Source organism: Vulpes vulpes, chromosome 10 (assembly GCF_048418805.1).
Source record: "Vulpes vulpes isolate BD-2025 chromosome 10, VulVul3, whole genome shotgun sequence".
In the NCBI taxonomy this organism is placed as follows: domain Eukaryota; kingdom Metazoa; phylum Chordata; class Mammalia; order Carnivora; family Canidae; genus Vulpes; species Vulpes vulpes.
The window spans coordinates 85,854,177-85,874,167 of NC_132789.1; the positions used below are offsets into that span (position 1 = coordinate 85,854,177).

Below are 19,991 nucleotides of genomic sequence, written 5' to 3' on the forward strand. Positions count from 1 at the left end.
TTACGATCTGGCTCTTTACCAAAATGTTTACCCACGCCTGGTCTAAAGGGTGACAGTTGTTGAAATCATTTAATTAGACGTGACTATAGGATATTCATTGTCAAGTTTTAAGGCAAACAGTGATTTATACTTCATAAGTAATGCTTTGAAATGACTTATCAAATGGACTTTATTTTCCTGACTTTTAAAACTTTACCCAAGTGAACATTTTTTTTCCTTGTTTTTTTAAATTTTATTTTATTTTTTTTATGATAGTCACAGAGAGAGAGAGAGAGAGAGAGAGAGAGAGAGAGAGAGAGGCAGAGACACAGGCAGAGGGAGAAGCAGGCTCCATGCACCGGGAGCCCGACGTGGGATTTGATCCCAGGTCTCCAGGATCGCGCCCTGGGCCAAAGGCAGGCGCTAAACCGCTGCGCCACCCAGGGATCCCTTATTTTTTTAATATATGGCAAATCATATGTACTGAAAGCAGAAGATGATTTAGGAATCACAGTAGTATTTATCCTTGCTGTGGGTAATTCCTTCTTAGATTTCTGCTTAAATGTGGGAGACTGATAAGTGAATCAGTTTTGAGCTTTAAGTTATTTCAGTTCATCTTGATAGTTCATTTGCAAATGGTAGCCATTTAGTGCTACTGAAACAATGGTTTTAAAGACAAAAAAGGTGACCTACACTTAGGGAACACCTTGGATTTTAAAATAATAAATCAGCTTATTCATTTGCTTTATTTAAAAATTTTAAGTGCAGGGAAATTTAACAAAATTTAACAAAATTACCAGCTACACAAAATTACAATGCTGTCCATTGGCAGCATACCCGTACAACTAGGCAATTAAGTTTTTATTCTAAAAGTTGCTGAATAACATCTTTTATAACAAGAAATGTTAATATGTTAATATCAGTAACATTCTCGGTGAAGCCGTATTTGAAATTCCCACCCACAAGAATGAAAAACGCTAAACTAGAGATTTCAACTAACTGACTCAAAAAGCACAGAAGGAATTAAATATTCGAAGTCATCTGCTACAGATGCTCATTTCATCCCAAAGGCTCTTCCTGGTCTCCTCCCTTTTCCTTTTTTCCCCCTTGAACAAATTTAACCTCCAATGGCAATTTATTGGGCTGTAGGACCATAGGAAAATGAATACAAATATCTTAACACTGCCATTGGCTGGGCAATATATTTCAACTTCGAAACTGCTCTGCAATTGCACATTAATCCCCTCAGACTGAACAGAGGGTCCAGGAAGAAAGGATTGATCTCCTTTAATGATGAAACCCTGGCACTGCAGTTTTATTTTTCACAACACAGTGCTGCTAAGAACCCCACTGTTATTATGAAAATTTCCCTAGCAAAGGAGCTCCATCACATTACCGGTGCACCAATTCATCATAACGTGCCTCGCTCCTGCTCATCAACAAGTCTGAGTGATGAAAAGATCCAATATTATCCTGACAGTACTTCATGCGCATTCTCAATCACACATTATTACAGCATCCATATTAATTTTCAGTGACACGCGTCCTAGGCCTGTTCAAATTAGGCAAACCAACGAGGGGGAGTTGATGAAATACCAGCATAGCCACAGCTCATTGCATTCCAATTTGCATGCAAATGGTTTATCAGGAAAATTCCATTCCCAGCAACCAGCAAGTGAAAAACAACTGTAATCTACACTTCAGGGCCACCATACAGAGCTTAATGAATCGCAAAGAGAGAAAGAAGTGACAGACCTATGAGAGGATCGATTTCCACTGGCAGCTGGTATGGCTGGTCTTGTACTGCACCTTGATGAGCTGGAATTCACAAAAGATTTAAAAAAAAAGCATTATTTTTCATATACTAAACTATATAACAATGCTAAAGTCAAGTCTTACGTAGAATTGTTTCCAACCTCCAAATCTCTCATATACTTTGGTGAAATTTAAAGAAAAAAAATCCAGGTGCTTTTATGGCTAGCTTATGAAACATTTATTTTAGATTAGTGCTGTTCTGAACATGTGCCATCAGCAGTGGCTCCAGTCCTAGGCCATAAGCTATAGCAGATGCTTGACTGGCAACCTCTGATGCTGCAACAAAACAAAATTAAGTGGTAAAGCGCGCTGAAAACAAAATGTGACAACCATCTGCTGACTGTAGCAAATACTGTTTTTTTGTTACTTCTTAAAAAGGCAGTTTTGAATGCTACAGCACAAAGGATCCACAAAAACGTCAATTTATGATGGAGAAAGGGAAAGCTCTAAGTCAGGGAACATTTAATGTTTCATCCATCACTTAAAACCAATCAATTGAAAGTTTGAATAAAAATAAAGAAAGCTATCCGCAGATAAATGTTTTAGTTAAATGCATTTGGCTGAAATATTTTCTTCAATATTGGATTGAGGTTTTTAAGAAAAGTTTTATTAATATTTAATATTTCCATGGTTTCAATTTAAAAATATTCTGAGAAGCAAATGAATAACAAAAATCAATCCATACTAAGAATAGTTTGTTCAATTCTCAAAATGGTTCTAAATATTCCTGCATAGTTATTTTGTAATTGAAAAGAGATTTTGTGGGTTGTTTCCCTATGAAAGGTAGAAGGACTTAGGTAAAGAGGAAGTGTGCTAGGGAGCAGGAGCCTCTGCTGGCTACTTATGCAGACTTGGGCAAGCATAAACCTGAAAATGAAGGCTTTGGAATAGATGATCTTCTCAGCTTTGTAACTCTGATAAATTCTGGGCCCTTTTCCAAATTATTTCCCCCGAATGACTCAGCCATTCACTCTGGTCAGTATCTGCCTTTTATAGACTTATCAACATCTAAACTACTGCTTAGTTGGTATTAGAACTCTGCTGAATGACGTCATATTTTAGGAAATCTTTCTGTCCTTGAAGGGCTGAAAAGAAAAATGGGGTATGTTCCAATGAGTTTCATTAGATTATTTTAGAATTTATTATGTCATCATGTCCCCTGTTAGCAAATATCAACTTTTCAAGGTGGTTTTAAAGATCATTAATACTGGTTCAAGTACAATATTAGCACTAAAAATTACAGTTGAGTATGTATAAGAAATTAAAGTGGCAGGAGAAAAGAAGCTGTATAACTCAGTCTTTTTTATTGAAGGCATTGTCTGCTCATCACTGGCTCTGCCAGCAAAGAAATCACAGGACACATATTGGTAATATTCAGGGAAAATGCACCATAGCCTCTGATTTTTACCCACCAGTGCCATTAACTTCCAGTAATACCAGTGCTGATCACTATTAATACCTTGACAGACTTTCTCTACTTCTCTGAGAATCTGGGATCATAGAAACATGGAAGATACACTGTCAGTGAAATTGAGGAGGGTAACTATCTGTGGTCATGCCTCAAATTCTGGTGCTCCCACTGACTGCCCTAGGACCTTGGGCAAGTTATGTAGCCTCTGCGGTTCAGTTTTCTGATTTGTAAAATGGGTTAGACTGAACAATATGAAATTAATAATACCTGACATTTTGACCTATAAAGAAGCTATTTCATATGGTTCAACCTAAAGACAGAACCTACATCCTAGCATTATTGAGGGGATCAGAGAGCTAATACATGTAAAGTGATTAAAACAGTATCTAGAACCTAGAAAATGTTCTATAAACATTAGCTGCTATTCTTTTATTTTGTTCGCAGGTCCTGTAAGGTCCTTTGAGGGAGAAGGAAAAATAAAGATGATTTAAAAAAAAAAATCAGGACTCAGACCTTGCTAAAAGAAATGACAGTAGCTAGCTGTCTAATGAACAAACTATGGAAATCATAGATTCTTAGAAAAGAACTAGAATCTAAATTTTTTAAAAAAAGTAGTATAACACGAATTTAATATTCGTTGAAGAAAAGCTGTTAGGGATTTCTGACATTTTTGTTCCTGACATTTGTTTTAAATCGAGGCATATCAAGGCAAGGAAAAAGTAGAACAAGATAGGACGAAAGATCAGATTTATATAAACATACTTGAAATGAGACACAGATTTAATAAAATGGATGCTTAATATTTTCAGGTGTAGGTATAAGCTCAGAATTGAAGATCACATTGTAGAAGGGTAACTACTGGGTATTCCCATAGGTATTTATCTGGTGAGGAAGTGCTGCGTCATACTGTAAAGCCAGAGGGTGAGACCAAAACCCAAGGTACATATGGTGTCTAAATGGGGTGACACAAGGTATATGTGGCATCCAAAATGGGTGTCTCTCCATCGTCTGGGGCCCCCACCTGAGGCAGAACAAAGAAGTTTATTGAATACACTGCAGAGAAGCGGCTGGCAGCACGGCAGAGGAGAACCAGTCTGCCAGGAGGAGGTAGTGGGTGGGGGCTGCTTTTCAAGGAGGGAGGCAGAGAGGGAATCTTCCCTTCTTTGGGAACTATGCCTCATTGTAAGCAGCCCATTGATTAGCTAGGGCCTCTGGGTATTTCAAGTGGGTCGCTTCAAGAGCCTGTCTGTATTCTATCACTCAAGCTGCTTGCCTTCCCCCCTTTTTGATCAGCAATGACAAATCTTAGGCATTTTGGGTGGAGGTTTCATCCTCAGTAGTACAGACCCAAAGAAGGCTCACTGGGGAGAATAACAGGCAAAGAATTGGCAAAACATATGCAGTCCTCCAAGCGTGTAGCTTACAGAATGGTGAGCTTGGGCTGGGAAGGGCTGGGTGGAGTGGCACTCCAGCAGAGGGACGCTGCCCCCAGACCACTTTACTATCTATAGAGAACCTAGAAGTAAGGAAAAGAATACCTGACAACCAAGTACTAAGGGAAGCAGGCTTTCCAGTCAGAGAAATAGGCTTGCTCAAGATGGGAGGTCCAGAACTCGTCAGCAGTACTTCTGGAGCGTACCTAAAACTTGAGTATCAGCTGGAGACCTTGTAGCCCTTGGGTTGAGCCAGCTCAGGGCCTGCTGAGTTTGCCATTAGCTCGGCTAAACTAAAGACAGTGGCAGAGTAGCCAGGACTTTCCAGCAGGTGAAAAGGTTTGTTTTCCCTCACATAGCCAGTCACTCTGTTTAAACTGAGAAGTTCTCAGAGCTGCCACTAGCAGCCACCAGGACAGGCATCATTGGTGCTGGCCCTGATGCCACACACACTGGTGCTTTTGCCCAGCTCTAAGAGTAAATGCATACTAGGTAAATCCTTTAGTGTATTTGATAGAATATACCACCAGTGTGTTTTTCCTCTAACCAGTGGTATTAGAGAATCCAAAAATCACATTTGTTAAATGATAACCTTTAGTCCCAAAATATGTCATCTGCATACACACTTATCACTATAAGTTCACTTGAAGAAAAAGGAATAGAAGGACCTAATAATAGAGACAAGATATACCTGCCTCAATTTCTACCTTCTCCACTTTTTTTGAAATCTATTCTCTAATCAAATACTGGCATTCATTTCCTTTCTAACAGCCAGGAAAACAGCCATAGTTAGTAAATTCTGATACCAATCACAGATTCTTCATGATGGGTACGTTATTGAGCAAAGTCAGCGTACCAAGTTTTGCTTGAATGTCAATTCAATTCTGTTCCATTCTAAGAGTTTTTGCATCTAATTGGCTTGAGGCCCTGTTCAAGAATTTATATTTTTGTTTTTGCAACCAGTTCGGGTATTATAATGAGCAGCACTTTATGTACATTTTACAGATTTAATGACAAGTTAACAGACTATTAAAATCTATCTTTTAAAATGTCTTACCTAAAACAATGGCTTGGAAAAAAGCCTATAATCTTCAGGACTTTATAAGATTTTCCTTCTTACAAATAGGATTTCTAACTAGTGGCCAAAAAAGAACAATGCTAGATCCAGATCCCAACATTCCTGTTCTAATGAGGGGCAATAAATCATAGTGGGTGATCATAAAATTTGAGTCAGAAAACTTGGGTTCAAACCTGGCTCTGCCACTGACTGGCCATATGTGATACTGAACAAGGGGACTCAGTATCTTTGTGGTAAACTGTGGGGCTGGATTAGATGAACTCTCAAGTCTCCTCAAACTTTGGTTTATGATTCTAATGGTTATTTCAGTAGCTTGCTGTTAGTTACTCTAACTATTCAACACTTAATGGAAAAATAGAAATGTACTTATGGGTTCGTAGTATTTTGGGTAAGTAATTTAGTTGTTCTTTTTTCTATCATCCATGACAAATACTATGATGTCATGTACAAAAAGGCATATAAGTAGACAATCAAAAATGCTGAGTATATGAATAAGTGGAAAAAAGATCTAATAAATAAATATATATTACTTATGGACACAATATAGAATATCATTATATTAAGATAGAGAAATAATATTTGTCTACAAGGAATAAAGACAAACCACCAGATGCCAGAGTTTATGTTTTAATATTTGTATTATATGCCTCAGAAGGGACTTCTTTAAGCCTTTCAAACTATTAAATATTTTGATTCAGACGAATGCTTGAAAATTGAAAACCTTAAATGTTGAGCTATATTTAAGTGGCTATTAAAGTTACAGTGCTTTCTATGGTGTTCAGCAGTTACTATGTATTATAATATTTCTTTACTTACCAGGAAGGTTGTGCCACTTGTTCACTGCAAAGAGCCTGTTAGCAGTGACTGTGATCACAGCAGGAGTCGCCAAACCAGGCTGGGTGTTAGCTGCCACATGAGTGACAGGGGAGTTGGAGGGAAACTTTAGGACCATGATAACATCCTGCTGGGCTTGGTCTGTGAACATCAATGGACTCTGCAGGAGGAGATACTGTTGAGTGGGCATGACAAGACCCAAATATACAAGAAGGAAAAGACAAAGAAAGACAAGAAAGAGAGAGGGTGCAGGAAAAGAAGAGGAAAGACCATGTTAACACAAGTTGCAACTGAGAGTGTGGTGAGCAGAAAGGTTATAGAAATGGCAATTAGGATTGGCTTGTTTTTCATGTACGTCATTAGTTGAACGTTTTAGTGACTGAAGTAAAATAACATTAACAGTAACATTTAAAAAAATCCATAGATTTTATTAGCTCCCTTTCCCACCCTACTCTCATGAAGGACTACAGAAATGATTTGATTTAGATTCTAAATAGGCAAAGTATTGGGGATTGCATTAAACCATTTCAGTTGCTATTACGTGTCAAGTACAAAAAAAACAAAGAATGAGGATAGGCAATAGGTACAAAAGCAAGGCAAGGTAACTTCAAAGATCATCAAAAGTTGTGTTGAGTTAGCACGAAGATTTTGACAACTAAATAAAGAGATAATTAAAACAAACATTTATAAACAATAGTTACACAGCATGTATTATTACAGTAGAGAAATAACTTACAAACGTAATATACAAACTTAATTATAAAGGTGTTTCAAAGCAATGCATAATTAAATGTACTTGTAAAAACAATATATTTATATAGTGTACCAAGTCATAAACACTGCCCTATTATAATGCAAATGGTGCTTGCTCTTAACAATTTCTGCTATAGCTAAGGATAAAGAGAAATACCTAGATGTCCCTCTGCTCTTTTGATTAAAAAAACTAAAGCGCAAGACTTTTGATTTTGCCTTTGAAAAGCAGCAAGTAATTGAAAATGTTAAACAAAAAAACACTGTCTGTTCTAATAACTAGCAACAAAATAAATCTTGAAGACTACTAAAGATTTAGAACATTCCTACAACTCGTACGTCATAATCCAAGACATATATAACACTGCTGTGATTTACTGGCTTTATTTATATGTCGGGGTAGTATGCTATCACCCAGTAATTGCACTGTGCATTTCCAGCAATCCTCTTCTACATGTCTATTTTCTAATAGCTGATTAGTATCATTCACAATTGAAACACTTTGATGAAGTGCTTCTGGCTGCTTTCCTACTGCCATATTTCAAAACACCAGGTATATGTAAATGTGTTAGGCACATATATTTAACACGTATTTATTCAGAACTGCTAATAAAAAATTAAATACATTTGCATTTTTATTATCAGTCCTTTTAAAAAAGTTATTAAGAGTACTTAGAAAAACATATTGCACTAAGAATTCCTATTTGCACTCTTTGCATAAAGGTGTAAATAAAGGCAACTAATAAGCTACCCAGACACCCTTCTGAGCAAGTGGCTAAAAGCCAATCAATATTATGAGTTAATCCTCCCTGGATGCTCATTCAATTAAAGGTGTCAGTAATGCCTCATCTGATGTGGCCTCAATTAAATCCAACTATCTGATGGTGTGAAAACACAGGGGGATACAGCAACAGCAGCAAAACCAGACAAATAGGCAGCCTTCGTGTGCCTGCTAATTACTACACCTGGTGTATATTATGGCTCATGCACTTAACGCAGCACGAGGTGGCTTTAATTTCTGTTATATTCGTGTGTGTGTATGTGTGTGTGGTGGGGTACGGTGCACTGATGGTTGATGGGGGGGGACTCATCTGAATGGTAGTAAAAACAATAAACATTTGGGCCTTTGATTTTCAAAACCTCTATATCAATTAGTAAATTTTGTTATACAAAGAACCTTTTATACAATTTTTAAGGAACTCTGTGGAACTGGGCAAAAATGAGAAATAGTGAGCAACAACAAACACAATACCCTACAAGCTAGTTTTGAAGAAGTCCTGGGAAAAGGAAATGAACATCATTTCAGAGTACCAAACCTTATTCTTCACTTATAGTTAAAAAAAATATTTACTAAAGTCAATTTATAAACTCTGAGAAAGAGTATAACATACATCATAAAGTCTCACTGAAAGGAAGCTGATACTTATTTTTGAGCTTAACAGCTCATACTGTAAATATGATTCGGCTGAAATTGAATAATTCCAATGTTTATGTCCTTAAAAAAAAAAACACAGAAACATCTCTAATGTGTAGGAAGAATGTCTTGTTTACATAGTGACTCTAGTGGGCCAACTCTAGGCCACATGGCAAGGACAGGCCACTTCCAGAGAAAGCCACAGACATCATATCCAGAACCGTCCACTGCATTTTTATAACAGGCTGTCCCTCCAGTCTGTTTCTACATGCTCCATCTTTGACTAGTGCTCCCGAGGCAGGCAAGCAGTGGAAACTCCTGGGAGTTGCATCACATCCTGGGCTATTAAGTATGGAATAAGAAGCACCAGAAATAAGTAGCACATTGCAGTGTACTGGGCTAGTCTAGGTGATGGCAACAGTGGCATATGAGGACGACGACTGGTAAAACAGGGATCAGAGAAACAAACCTTCATCTAATTCTGGGTGCCTCAGGGAGCCACATCTGAGGTAGAAGGAGGAAACTGCTAGCCCAGTTTCATTCAGTTGTCACAGATTAAGTGTACCCTTGCTGACAACTCTGGTTTCCTTCCAACATGCCTTTCTTTCCCACCCACATATGTGTAATGTGAAAACACAATTTGCACACGTCTAGAAAGGAGTTCAGGGATTCAATTCAGAGGATAAAGATAATGGGAAAGACTGTATCCCATCCTCATATTAGCATGGCCTTCCTATCCTAGAAAGCTGATCTGCCTCAATGAACTCTTTTGCCAAGGAGAGAGGCTTGGCAGGAGGGGCTCCCCTCTGACCCAGAGACCAAGTCTGTGCAATGACCCAGGCAGAAAGTCAGTGGAGCAGTGGAGGCGTTTCCATTAGCCAACATCATAATAGCCTGAGTCTCACTGATAAGCTATTACTAAAATGATTTCTAAACCACAAACATAAATCATTCTTGCTATTTTTTATGGCATTATCTTCCACTGTTCTTGTTAAATGTTTGCTTTTTGTGTAATCTGCTCACTAGTTACCCTTTATGTTCACTTAAATCTGATCTCACCTGTTTAAAAACACTTAAGGGAAAATGTGATGCAAATAATTTTTAAAATGAGCATACTTTATTGTGACGGCCAAGTCACATAACTAGAGAAAGAAGGGAGAAAAAGGTTTGGAAGGAAAAAGAAAATAACAAAGAGGGTGAAAAGGAAGACACAAAGATGATGGTGAGATAGAAAGAGATAGAAAAAAAGAAACGGAGTCAGAGGTGAAAGGGCCACATCTCTTGCTCTCTTTGCTGCTGTCTCGTTTCTAGTATTGATCAAAATTCTACATCTCCAACTCCTGACCCTGGGCTGGTCTCTGACTTGTTTTGGCCAATAAAATGTGGTATAAATGATGCTGTGTGAGTTCAAGAGCTCAAGCTTCAAGAAGTGTTCTCTTGGAACATTGTTCCTATTCTGAAAGTGGCCTGAGCTAACTTCCTTGATGATGAAAAACTACATGGGAAGAGTTCTGACTAACTCAGCCTACCCACAGCACTTCAAGGTGAGACAAGCAGAAGAAATGACCATTTAACCCTCAAAATCATGAGAAATATAAATCACTGTATTAAGCTTTGGGTGGTGTGGTATACCAAACCACCTTTTCTTCTCTCTGCAGTCCCTTACTCTCAGTAACAATGTCCTACATTTTAGTTTTAAAATTCCCAAACAGAAAAATATACTGGGATGTAAAGAACAAACACAATAGCAAAACTAATCTAGAAACTCATAGGATCAAATCAGAAAATTCATCTATTGGGACGCCGACATGGCTCAGCGATTTAGCACCTGCCTTCGGCCCAGGGCGTGATCCTGGAGTCCCGAGTTCAAGTCCCACATTGGGCTCCCCTCAGGGATTTTGATTCTCCCTCATGCCTGTGTCTGGGGTCATTATCCTGCAGTGGGGATATGTGACAATTATAAACCTTTTAATTCTGCAACATAAAACATGAACTGATGAGATCCTAGAACACCAGAACAATGTTTACCTTTCTAAAGACTCCAGAACAGCATGCAATAATATTTACTGGTTGTTAGCAGGCTGACAAACATTGCATAAAAAGAACAGGTTCAGATGTGGCAGAGAATCTCAAGTACAACAAACATGGTTATGAATGTTGAGCATGGTGTGAGAGAGACGCAAGAAATTAAAAGAGTATAAGCGGCACTTACCACTTGCATAGCAGAACCTCTGGGAGGATGGGGCTCTATGAGTAGTTGAGAAGGTGTCTGTCCAAAACTTCGAATTTGAGCTTCAACAGCCTGAAAAATGCATGGGCAAGTTTGAGGGTTAAGAGGTGCTAATTATAGGCAGTAGAACCACAACTGTCACCTGAAAATGTCATTCCTACTTCTGGCTTGTTTCATGCTGAAAATCAACTTTATGTTTTCACAGTGGGTCTAAGCACCTGGCAAGGGCATTGAGGGTGAGGTCATCCTTTAGTACTGTGTAAGCTGTTCCTATAAAACCCTGCAAAACCCTCTCATCTTGCTCAGTGATATGAAACAGAAACCAGCTATTACAATCAGAAATTGTCCTTTTTGGCTCCATCTCTGTTTTCTTGCATTTTTTTCTCCTGCTTGCATCATCCCTGATGACTAAAGCTAATCTTTTACAGGTATAGAGAAAACCTATTGCTGCTTTGATTCTAGGCCCCATTTCATCCTGGGAAGTAGAAAGAAGGAAAAAAGGAACATAGCACCTGTGAAAATGGCTTGATGCTATTATTTTTGCCACAGGAAGAGCATTATTGTTGACAGTCTCTTTGAACTTAGGTGGCTAAACAACAAAGTAAAAGCCATATGTTGCATCCAAGCATAAGACAGTTAAACCAGGGACTAACTAAACATAAGAAACATGTGCATGCCCTTTTTGAAAGATGTGTGTGTGCACCCTTTGCAAGGTACTTGCTTACTATGGACCTTCCTGTACACCTAGCACAGATGCTCACTTCCCAATCACCAATCACTCCTTCATCATGAGAAATCTCTAAATGCCAGATGCTATCACTATCTGTAATTATTTTACTTGTTTACTTATTTATGCCTTTCTCTTCCACTAAAATACAAGATCTATGAGAGCAAGGACCTGATCTATCTTCTTTACTGTTAGATCCCAATTGGGTGAATGAATAAATCATATAATATGTGTGAGGAGAGAGAAGGGAGAAAAGTTATAGAAAAACTATTTCAACCCCCACAACAGTCAGTATTCTGAAGTTCCAGGTGAAATGAAGGAGGAAAACCTCTCAAATTCATAAGAGGATATATGTTCATTATGTCACTTTTTTAATTCCTAGGAAACAGATCCTTAATTTTTATACGCTCTGTAGGACTATAGGCAATATATCATAAACAAGGAAATATAATCATTTTCTAGTACTAATTTCTGTTTTTTATTTGTCGAGTGAGGATACCACTAGTAATCCTTTATTAAAATGTAACTTGTAAGAAACTATAATAGCGATTCACTCACTGATGCATTCAGTAATCGTTAACTATGTATATAGCAGTATTAGGTCTTACTCTTTTTTTAAGATAGATTTATCTATCTATCTATCTATCTATCTATCTATCTATCTATCTATCTATAATAGACATAGACAGAGAGAGAGGCAGAGACACAGGCAGAGGGAGAAGCAGGCTCCATGCTAGGAGCCTGACCTGGGACTTGATCCCGGGACTCCAGGATCGCGCCCTGGGCCAAAGGCAGGCGCTAAACTGCTGAGCAACCCGGGGATCCCCAGGTCTTAATGTTTCTGACCTTGAATATATTAATACAGGAAGCAGGGCAAACGTACCTAGTAGGTTAAACATCAGTTTGATGTAGTCAGGCCAGTAAGTTCAAGGAGTGCTCTATGACTTGGGCAGAAAAGATCGAAAAGCACCACCCTGAAAGCTGAGTGGTATGATGGAAGCAGCATGGGTTTTGAAGTCTAACAGACCATGTTCAAATCCTGAATGCATACCACTTGTAAACTCTGTGATCTAGTAAGTTATTTAGTAACCTCTCTAAGTTTCAATGTTCTCTCCTATAAAAATGTAGATAACAGTAGTATCACCTCATTATGCTTTATTAAAAGTTAAATATTTGTGTAAAAATATAGTAAAGTGCTTAATATAGATTAGACACTCAATATGCAGTCAACAAATATTAAGGGCTGATAATAACAACAAATATTTATTTAGTACTTAACTATTTACCAAGAACTTTTGAAGTGCTTTACTATCTTATGTCAGCTAATCTTTATATGATATGAGTGCAAGTGCCTGGGTGGCTCAGTCAGTTAAGCATCCAACTCTTAATTTTGGCTCAGTTTGTAATTTCAGGGTTGTGAGATCTAGCCCTATGTGGGGAATCCATGCTCAGTGAGGAGTCTGCCTCTCTAGCTCTCCCTCTGCTTGCAGACTTGCACTCTCTCTCTCAAATAAATAAACAAATCTTTTAAAATAATAGACTATATGATGTGAGCCCTTTATTATATCCATCTATAAAAAAATAATGCACAAAGAACTTAAATATCTTGCCCAAGGTCACATAGTAACTAAATGGCAGGCTCAAAATTTGTACCTATGCAGCATGATTCTAGAGCTCTTAATCTTAAGCTATCCTTCTTATCTGTTAAGTACTATGCCAAGACCTGGGATAAGACGAAGCACAAAAAAGCATGAGCCTGCAATACAGTGAATGAATTAATAAGGTATCTCTATCATCATCATCATCATCATCATCATCATCACAAAGTATGTTCAGACACAATTAGTAGAGTAGCATGGATAGGCAAGTTTGGTTTTATGTAGCAGGAGGTAATGTTGCTCCTAGACTTTAGATACAAGAAAAGGAGCCAAGAGAAAGCATGGAATAAAGACTAGGATCATGTCAGGACTTCTAAAATGTTTTTGATGGGACTAAATCAATTTATGATCAACATCAGGACAATCTTGAAGAAGAAAAAGTATCAAAAATAAAATGAGAGAACCTGAAGCATAGCGGTAGGCACAAAGAAAGAGGCGGGAGCACTGCTATTTTATGATATATGGATTTATTAACTGAGCTTATGAATGTGAATCTTAAATTTTTAAAGACCAGTTGGCAAAGCCAGCACCTTTACCCTTGACTGCTGCCTTTGGTGGTCCCTGCCCAACAACCACATGTCTTTTCCCCTATTTAAATGGAGGAGGGCAGGGGAGAGATAACTTGCACACATGGCCTGTGGCACTGGATGGTTCAGTGTTAATCTTGACTTAGCCATTTTTCTGCTGTGTGATTTTGGGCAATTAGCTTAACCTCTTTTCCTCATCTACAAAATAGAGAAACTAAGAATACCTAGTTCACAGAATTGTCTAGAAAATTAAAAATACCTACAAAGTACTTTACACATACTAAGCACTAAATAAAATGTGGCATTATTATTAGGTTTGGGACTCAGTGTGATACTCATCTAACACAGCTAATCAGGGAAGGAAGGGAAGAAATGTTTCAGGAGTTACTAATAATAAATTATTTTAGGAAACTGAAATCTGGCATAAGATTTTAAGATATACTGCAGGGCTAAGCACTCAGAGACAAAAATATCTCTTTGGAGGTTGAGAGGTCAATCCCAAACAAAAGGGATTATATGCCTCAACCCTTATGGAAGCTGTGGTATTTGAAAGAAAAGGGCTAAATGTATAAGCCATGGACTAAGGAAAAAAATCAATGGGTCTTGATGACTTTGAGCAACGAAGAAAAGAAAAAAGACAGACTAATTCTTTTTCTTTTGAACTTGCATATTTTAGAGAGTAATAATGCAATGGATGGAAATAGAAGTTTCTGTTAGGAGAACGAGTTTGCCATGAGAAAGTGTATTTTACATGACATGTAGAATCTGAAGTGATAGTGATAACCATTACCCATGTTGAAATATCCAATGAGCAAAAGAAAGCCCAAGATTGGCTCTGACATCAAAGATCAGTATTGATTTAGGTGTAATTCAGAAAAGAGAAATGTTAAGTCAATGGTTTTAGATCTTTCTCTTTCCCTGTGTAATATGTGTGTATTTTTAAGCAACAGAAATGACTTCCTTTTTCAAATAAAATGTAACATGAAATCCCAATTTATCAAAAATATAGGTATAGGGCTATCTACTTTAAAGGTGGATGAAGCTATCCTTAGTAAGCTTTCTTAGCAACTCCTGAAACAATTCTGAGAAATCTTAGGGTTGTGGCACACAATCTGAAACTCACTGGTTAAGCTCCAGGAAGGAAATACATGAGACACACACATAAAAGGAACTATAGCTGAACTCTGGGAAATACTCATATTTAGGGTATCATATAAAGAACTAATGAAGAAAACAGAGGAGGGGGTAGTTAGGAGTCAGGGAGCAGGACAGTGATATGGAAGCTGTAAGGTGAGAGTTCCAAACACAGAATGATCAGTAACATTAACTACTCCAGAGAAGCTAAGAATGACATTATTGAATATAAATTTTAATTATAGATATAAATTTAATGTAACCAGTCTTAATACTACATATCCTGCTTCACATTTTACATTGTTTTGAAATGAAAAGGATATGAGGGGTAAGATAACTTTAAGAAATACCAATGTTCTCTCTTTTTCTTGAAGATTTATTTATTAGAGAGAGAGTGAGAGAGAGAGAGAGATAGCACACACATGAACTGGGGGAGGAGCAGAGAGAGAGAAGCAGACTCCCTGCTGAGGATGGAGCCCAATGTGGGAACCTGAGATCATAGCCTGAGCTGAAACCAAGAGTCTGATGCTCTACTGACTGAGCCCCCAGGTGCCCTTATTATTATTTTTTTCTTGAGAAAGAGTACACGAGAAGGGGGAGGGGCAGGGGGCAGAAAGAGAGAGAGAGAGAGAGAGAGAGAGAGAATCTTAGGCAGGTTCCATCCCCAGTGCAGAGCCCCATGTGGGGCTCAATCTCATGATCGAGAACATGACCTGAACAGAAATCAAGAGTTGGATGCTTAACTGACTGAGCCCCCTGGAAAACACTTCTTTAAAAAACACCTAAAATTTTAGAATTTGCACATTAGTGACCTCTTTCAGGAAAAGGCTTTTTCAAGTCATGTAATATAATGGTCTGATTATTTTCCTAAATGACAGAACAAAAGCTGTATTATCCCACACAGGTTAACTATTGATTTTCTTTCCAAGTCCTCCCAACAGCTAAAAAGACTACAGAATTCTTAGGCATGAATACTTTAATTCTTGAGTAATCTTTAAGAGTTATGGGTGATAAAAATACAACAGAAAGGGCTTTTTCGAGCGTGAACATTATGGAATAAGATTATTGGATAATGATTATGATCTCAAATTCTTGTAGTCACACTTTGTATCATCAACTGACAGTTGTAGATTCTCTTCATTGTTTCTACAACTCACCTACCATTTTTCATTCACCCTGATCTCTGAAGCAGTCTACACTGTTGATCACATCCTAGTTTCTTCACATTCTCTCTTCTGTGGCTTTCATGGCTCTACGCCCAGTTTAGTTCTCTTTCTTCTTTATTCTCTTTCATTTGCTGACTTCTATTCTCTCTCATCCATAAAAGAACTCATCACTGCAAGTTCTCTTCTAGCATTCTGAATTTCTTCATCTACTCTTTCTGCCCTGGAATTTTTTTCTGCTATGACTTGAAACTTTTCTCTGTGGGAAAGACTTTCAAATCTAAACCCAAAGGATTACTGATTTCTATGAAGTGTCCATTTACACTGTTGCCTAATGGCCATCTATGTATATATTGTGTGTATCATATATCTCAGCACACTTAAAATGAACATATCTTAAAATTGTGTTAAACTAATTTTATTCTAACATTCTGCAGTCAAAGGTTAGACTCCTATTTTGATTTTTATGTCCTGATTCTTATTGATATTTAAAAATTTTACCTCCTCCTTTCATATATAATCATTCACTAGATCCAATCACCTCTTTTCTAAAGTTTCTCATATCCCTCATTCCTTTCTGAATTCAGGTCCCTTATAATTTCAGGTATTGAGAACTGCAATAGTCTCTTTAGTTTAGTTTCTTCTCTTTAGTTTCTTCCTTCAGTATGAACTGCAGAATTGAGTTTTCCCAAACTCTCTTTTATGCAATATTCTCTTGATCAAATGTCTTCAATTCATCTCCAGCAATTAAAGGACTAATGTCAGGCAATAACATCTTTCACTCTACTCCCTTATCCAGTTCTCTGATACAGTGTTCTTTTTCAGTCAGGCTGCTTTTCTTATATAAATATAATCAGCTCTTTTTGTTCTTTCTCTCATGTGACTGCTTCTTCTGGAATGGTCACCCTCATCTTCATTTTCTGAGTCCTACCCCTCTCAAGAAAGCCCTGCTTAAGTTCCACATTTTTGGTGTACTGTTTCCCAAATCTCTTAGCCTGTTCATCTGATTACACACTTGATTTAAGCTTCCTTGTAAATGTTTTCTGTAACTTTTAATAATTACTAGTCTCTGCACTATACTATAAAGGCTCAGAATATTATATATTTTAGTATAAAGTACCTTGCACATAGTATTCTCACAACAAAAAAGTGAATTTAGTGCCTATTACATTAGCAAGCTCAATCAGACCTTTATGCCTCCTCATCTAGATTTGTACTGGGGACAAAACCAAGCTTGAGAGAGAAGCACAGTTCTTGACAAGGGCAAAATGTGGACAAGAGGGAGTATAAGTGAAGGCTGATAATTGCTATTACTGAGACCAAAGAGTCTTTCAGGGAAGGTCTGAAAGATGTCAGTAAAGGCAATAGCTCTCATTTCTTCACCCCAACATAGCTGAGGGATATGACAACACTTCGGTATCTCACTATATAATGATTTTCTTAAGAGCCAAGTGAGAAATTCCGGGGCAATATGTGTGATTTGAAAAAGTCCCTCAAAGTAATTTTATTTATCACTTTTTCTTCACTTTTCCCTTCAGACTTATGTATAAAGCAACAGAAAATTAGAGGCACAACTGAAGTTTGAAGTCACAGAGAACATACAGGTGTTAAGATTCAGGAAAGTGGACTGGTATTGCTTGATAAACTCTACCAAGTGCCTAAACTGTTTTTAATGAATATTCCTTCATCTAGATAGTCTTAGTTCCAGATGCTAAAAATTTGCTTATTATGTTAAATTTTTATTATGGAATAGGATAATGAACCCCCATGTACCCATAAGTCAATTTCAATAATTAACACATTTGGCCTTACATTATCTTACAGGGGGATGAGAAAGTGCTAGAAAGATTCAACGAAAAACAAGAGAATGTTCCTCCTTTTAAACAGTTTATCTAAAAAAAAATAAACAGTTTATCTTTTTTCATTTCTACTGTAAAATTACATTAAGAAAAAAAATCCTACAATAACCAAAATTATAAACATTAGCCAGCAGCCTTCATCTTTCTTTGGAGTTAAATACACCTGAGCTTGCAAGGAGATGTTCAATCCTCATGTTGCAAATTTGATTATATAACTTCTCTACTTAAAATCCTTCCATCCAAATTCCTTTCCATAAGGTAACATCACTCATGAAGTAAAGTATGCAGACATCGGAACAGACTGCTTAATTTAAAATCTCAGCTTTTTCACATATTAGTTAAGTGACTTTGGGCAAGTTACTTAACATTCTGTGCCTTCGTTTCCTTATCTAAAAATGGTGATAATTAAGTGGGTATTATGAAGATTAAATGAGATAATATAAAACATTTAGAACAAATCTTGACATAATGTAAGCTAGCAATAAATGTTTCATATGATTATTACCCTATATACCTAAAAGACAACACAGTGCTGGTTGAGGTTAAGTAAGCATTTCATAATGTTACCAACTAGTGATAATTATGATTAGTAATAATATAGCCTCTGCCTATGATTCTAGTCTCATCCTCTGCCACCATTCATCTCATATCATATACCGTGAGATGTAATGTGTCCTACTGTCTTTGTATATACTATTTTCTTTTCCTATTTTTTCTATTCCTTTTCTCTGTGTGGGGTTACCTCCTTCTTATTTTTTAAGACATAGCTTGGGTATCTCTGACTTCTGGGAAATTTCTTTTTCAGTCTCATCAGATTGTTGCTACCCCTCCCTGTTCCTCTTATAGCAACGTGCACAGACCTCTACTACTTACTTAACATTTTAGTTACTTGTTTATAATTTCTCCCTTATTGATTCGGCCATAAGTCCCCTTGAGATGAGAGACTGTCAAATATTTCTGTGTTTCTGGGTACTTGACATACAGTAGGTATTCAATAAATATTTACTGAAAGAATGAATGGTCATCCAAGACAACATAATTCAGCAGGGATGCAGCTAAGATACACTCCGAACACTATTACAAAGCAGCCCCACACTGAATAAAACGTTCTATTAAACATTTCTACTAAAAAGCTTACTTTATTATTTAACATTCTTATTCATTGATTCCCAATTATTTCTGTAAATAGCCTATTACTACTTTTTTAAGAAAACCTGAGTTCAGCAGGCAGCATTCCAGATGTTGAAATATATAATAAAAAAGACTATGCAAATACTTTGAGCCATTCCAGTAAAACCACATATTTATATTTTATAAACAGCATCTCAAATATTACCTAGAGAATTTATTAATGGATTTTCAAATGGAAATATTATGAAAATATTTTCAACAAGCTGCATGTTCCATTGTTCTCTGTGCCAACTACTGCATACTTGCATGATTTTATAGCTGTATCTAGAGAAAGAGACAGCTTATATATATATAGATTAACACACTAGAGAGAATGAAAGGAAGAAAGAAATAAAAGAAATAAAAGTAAATAAAAGTAGACTTGGCTTAGTGACAATGTGGTATTTGGCTTCAACTTAACAATGACTGTTTTAGTCTCTCAGAATGGGTCTTTTTAATCTAACAGAGGAAACAAGTTAAATCAGCACAACATTTAGTAACCAACAATAAAGTTATAAAATTTTATTTTAAGATGGGTTTGGAAGAGAAATAACTTAAACATATGGATGCAATTAAGGTAAACACATATGTATGCTGTTTCTTTTAAGCAAACAACTCTGAAATTGTATTTTATCTCCTATATATTTACATCTAAAAACACTATAAAATTGGGATAGAGAAATTGAAAAAAAATTTATCAGGAAAACACATTACATTTAGCGATCTATTAAGATTTTCTGTGATTATCAAAATTAAGTTCTAGAAAGCTGTTCTGGGCATGAAGAAGGGCACCTGATGGGATGAGCAGT

General features: G+C 36.9%; 1 protein-coding gene and 1 long non-coding RNA gene across 11 annotated transcripts in view; one reads left to right on the forward strand and one right to left on the reverse strand.

Annotated features, from left to right (window-relative positions):
- LRBA (LPS responsive beige-like anchor protein) overlaps window positions 1–19,991 on the reverse strand; it is a 729,491-nt gene that overhangs the window by 38,833 nt on the left and 670,667 nt on the right. For 6 of the 10 annotated variants that reach the window (XM_072724799.1, XM_026016605.2, XM_072724801.1 and 3 more), the window contains exons 49-51: window positions 10,927–11,016; window positions 6,533–6,725; window positions 1,735–1,797 (exon numbers count right to left, since the gene is read on the reverse strand). In XM_072724799.1, coding sequence (XP_072580900.1) covers window positions 1,735–1,797; window positions 6,533–6,725; window positions 10,927–11,016 — 346 coding nt within the window. The remainder of the gene's footprint in view (window positions 1–1,734; window positions 1,798–6,532; window positions 6,726–10,926; window positions 11,017–19,991) is intronic. The other 4 variants (XM_072724802.1, XM_072724798.1, XM_072724804.1 and 1 more) reach the window with 1 other exon arrangement.
- Window positions 1–19,991, forward strand: part of LOC112933433 (uncharacterized) — a 59,705-nt gene that overhangs the window by 5,104 nt on the left and 34,610 nt on the right. The gene's annotated exons all lie outside the window — the stretch shown is intronic.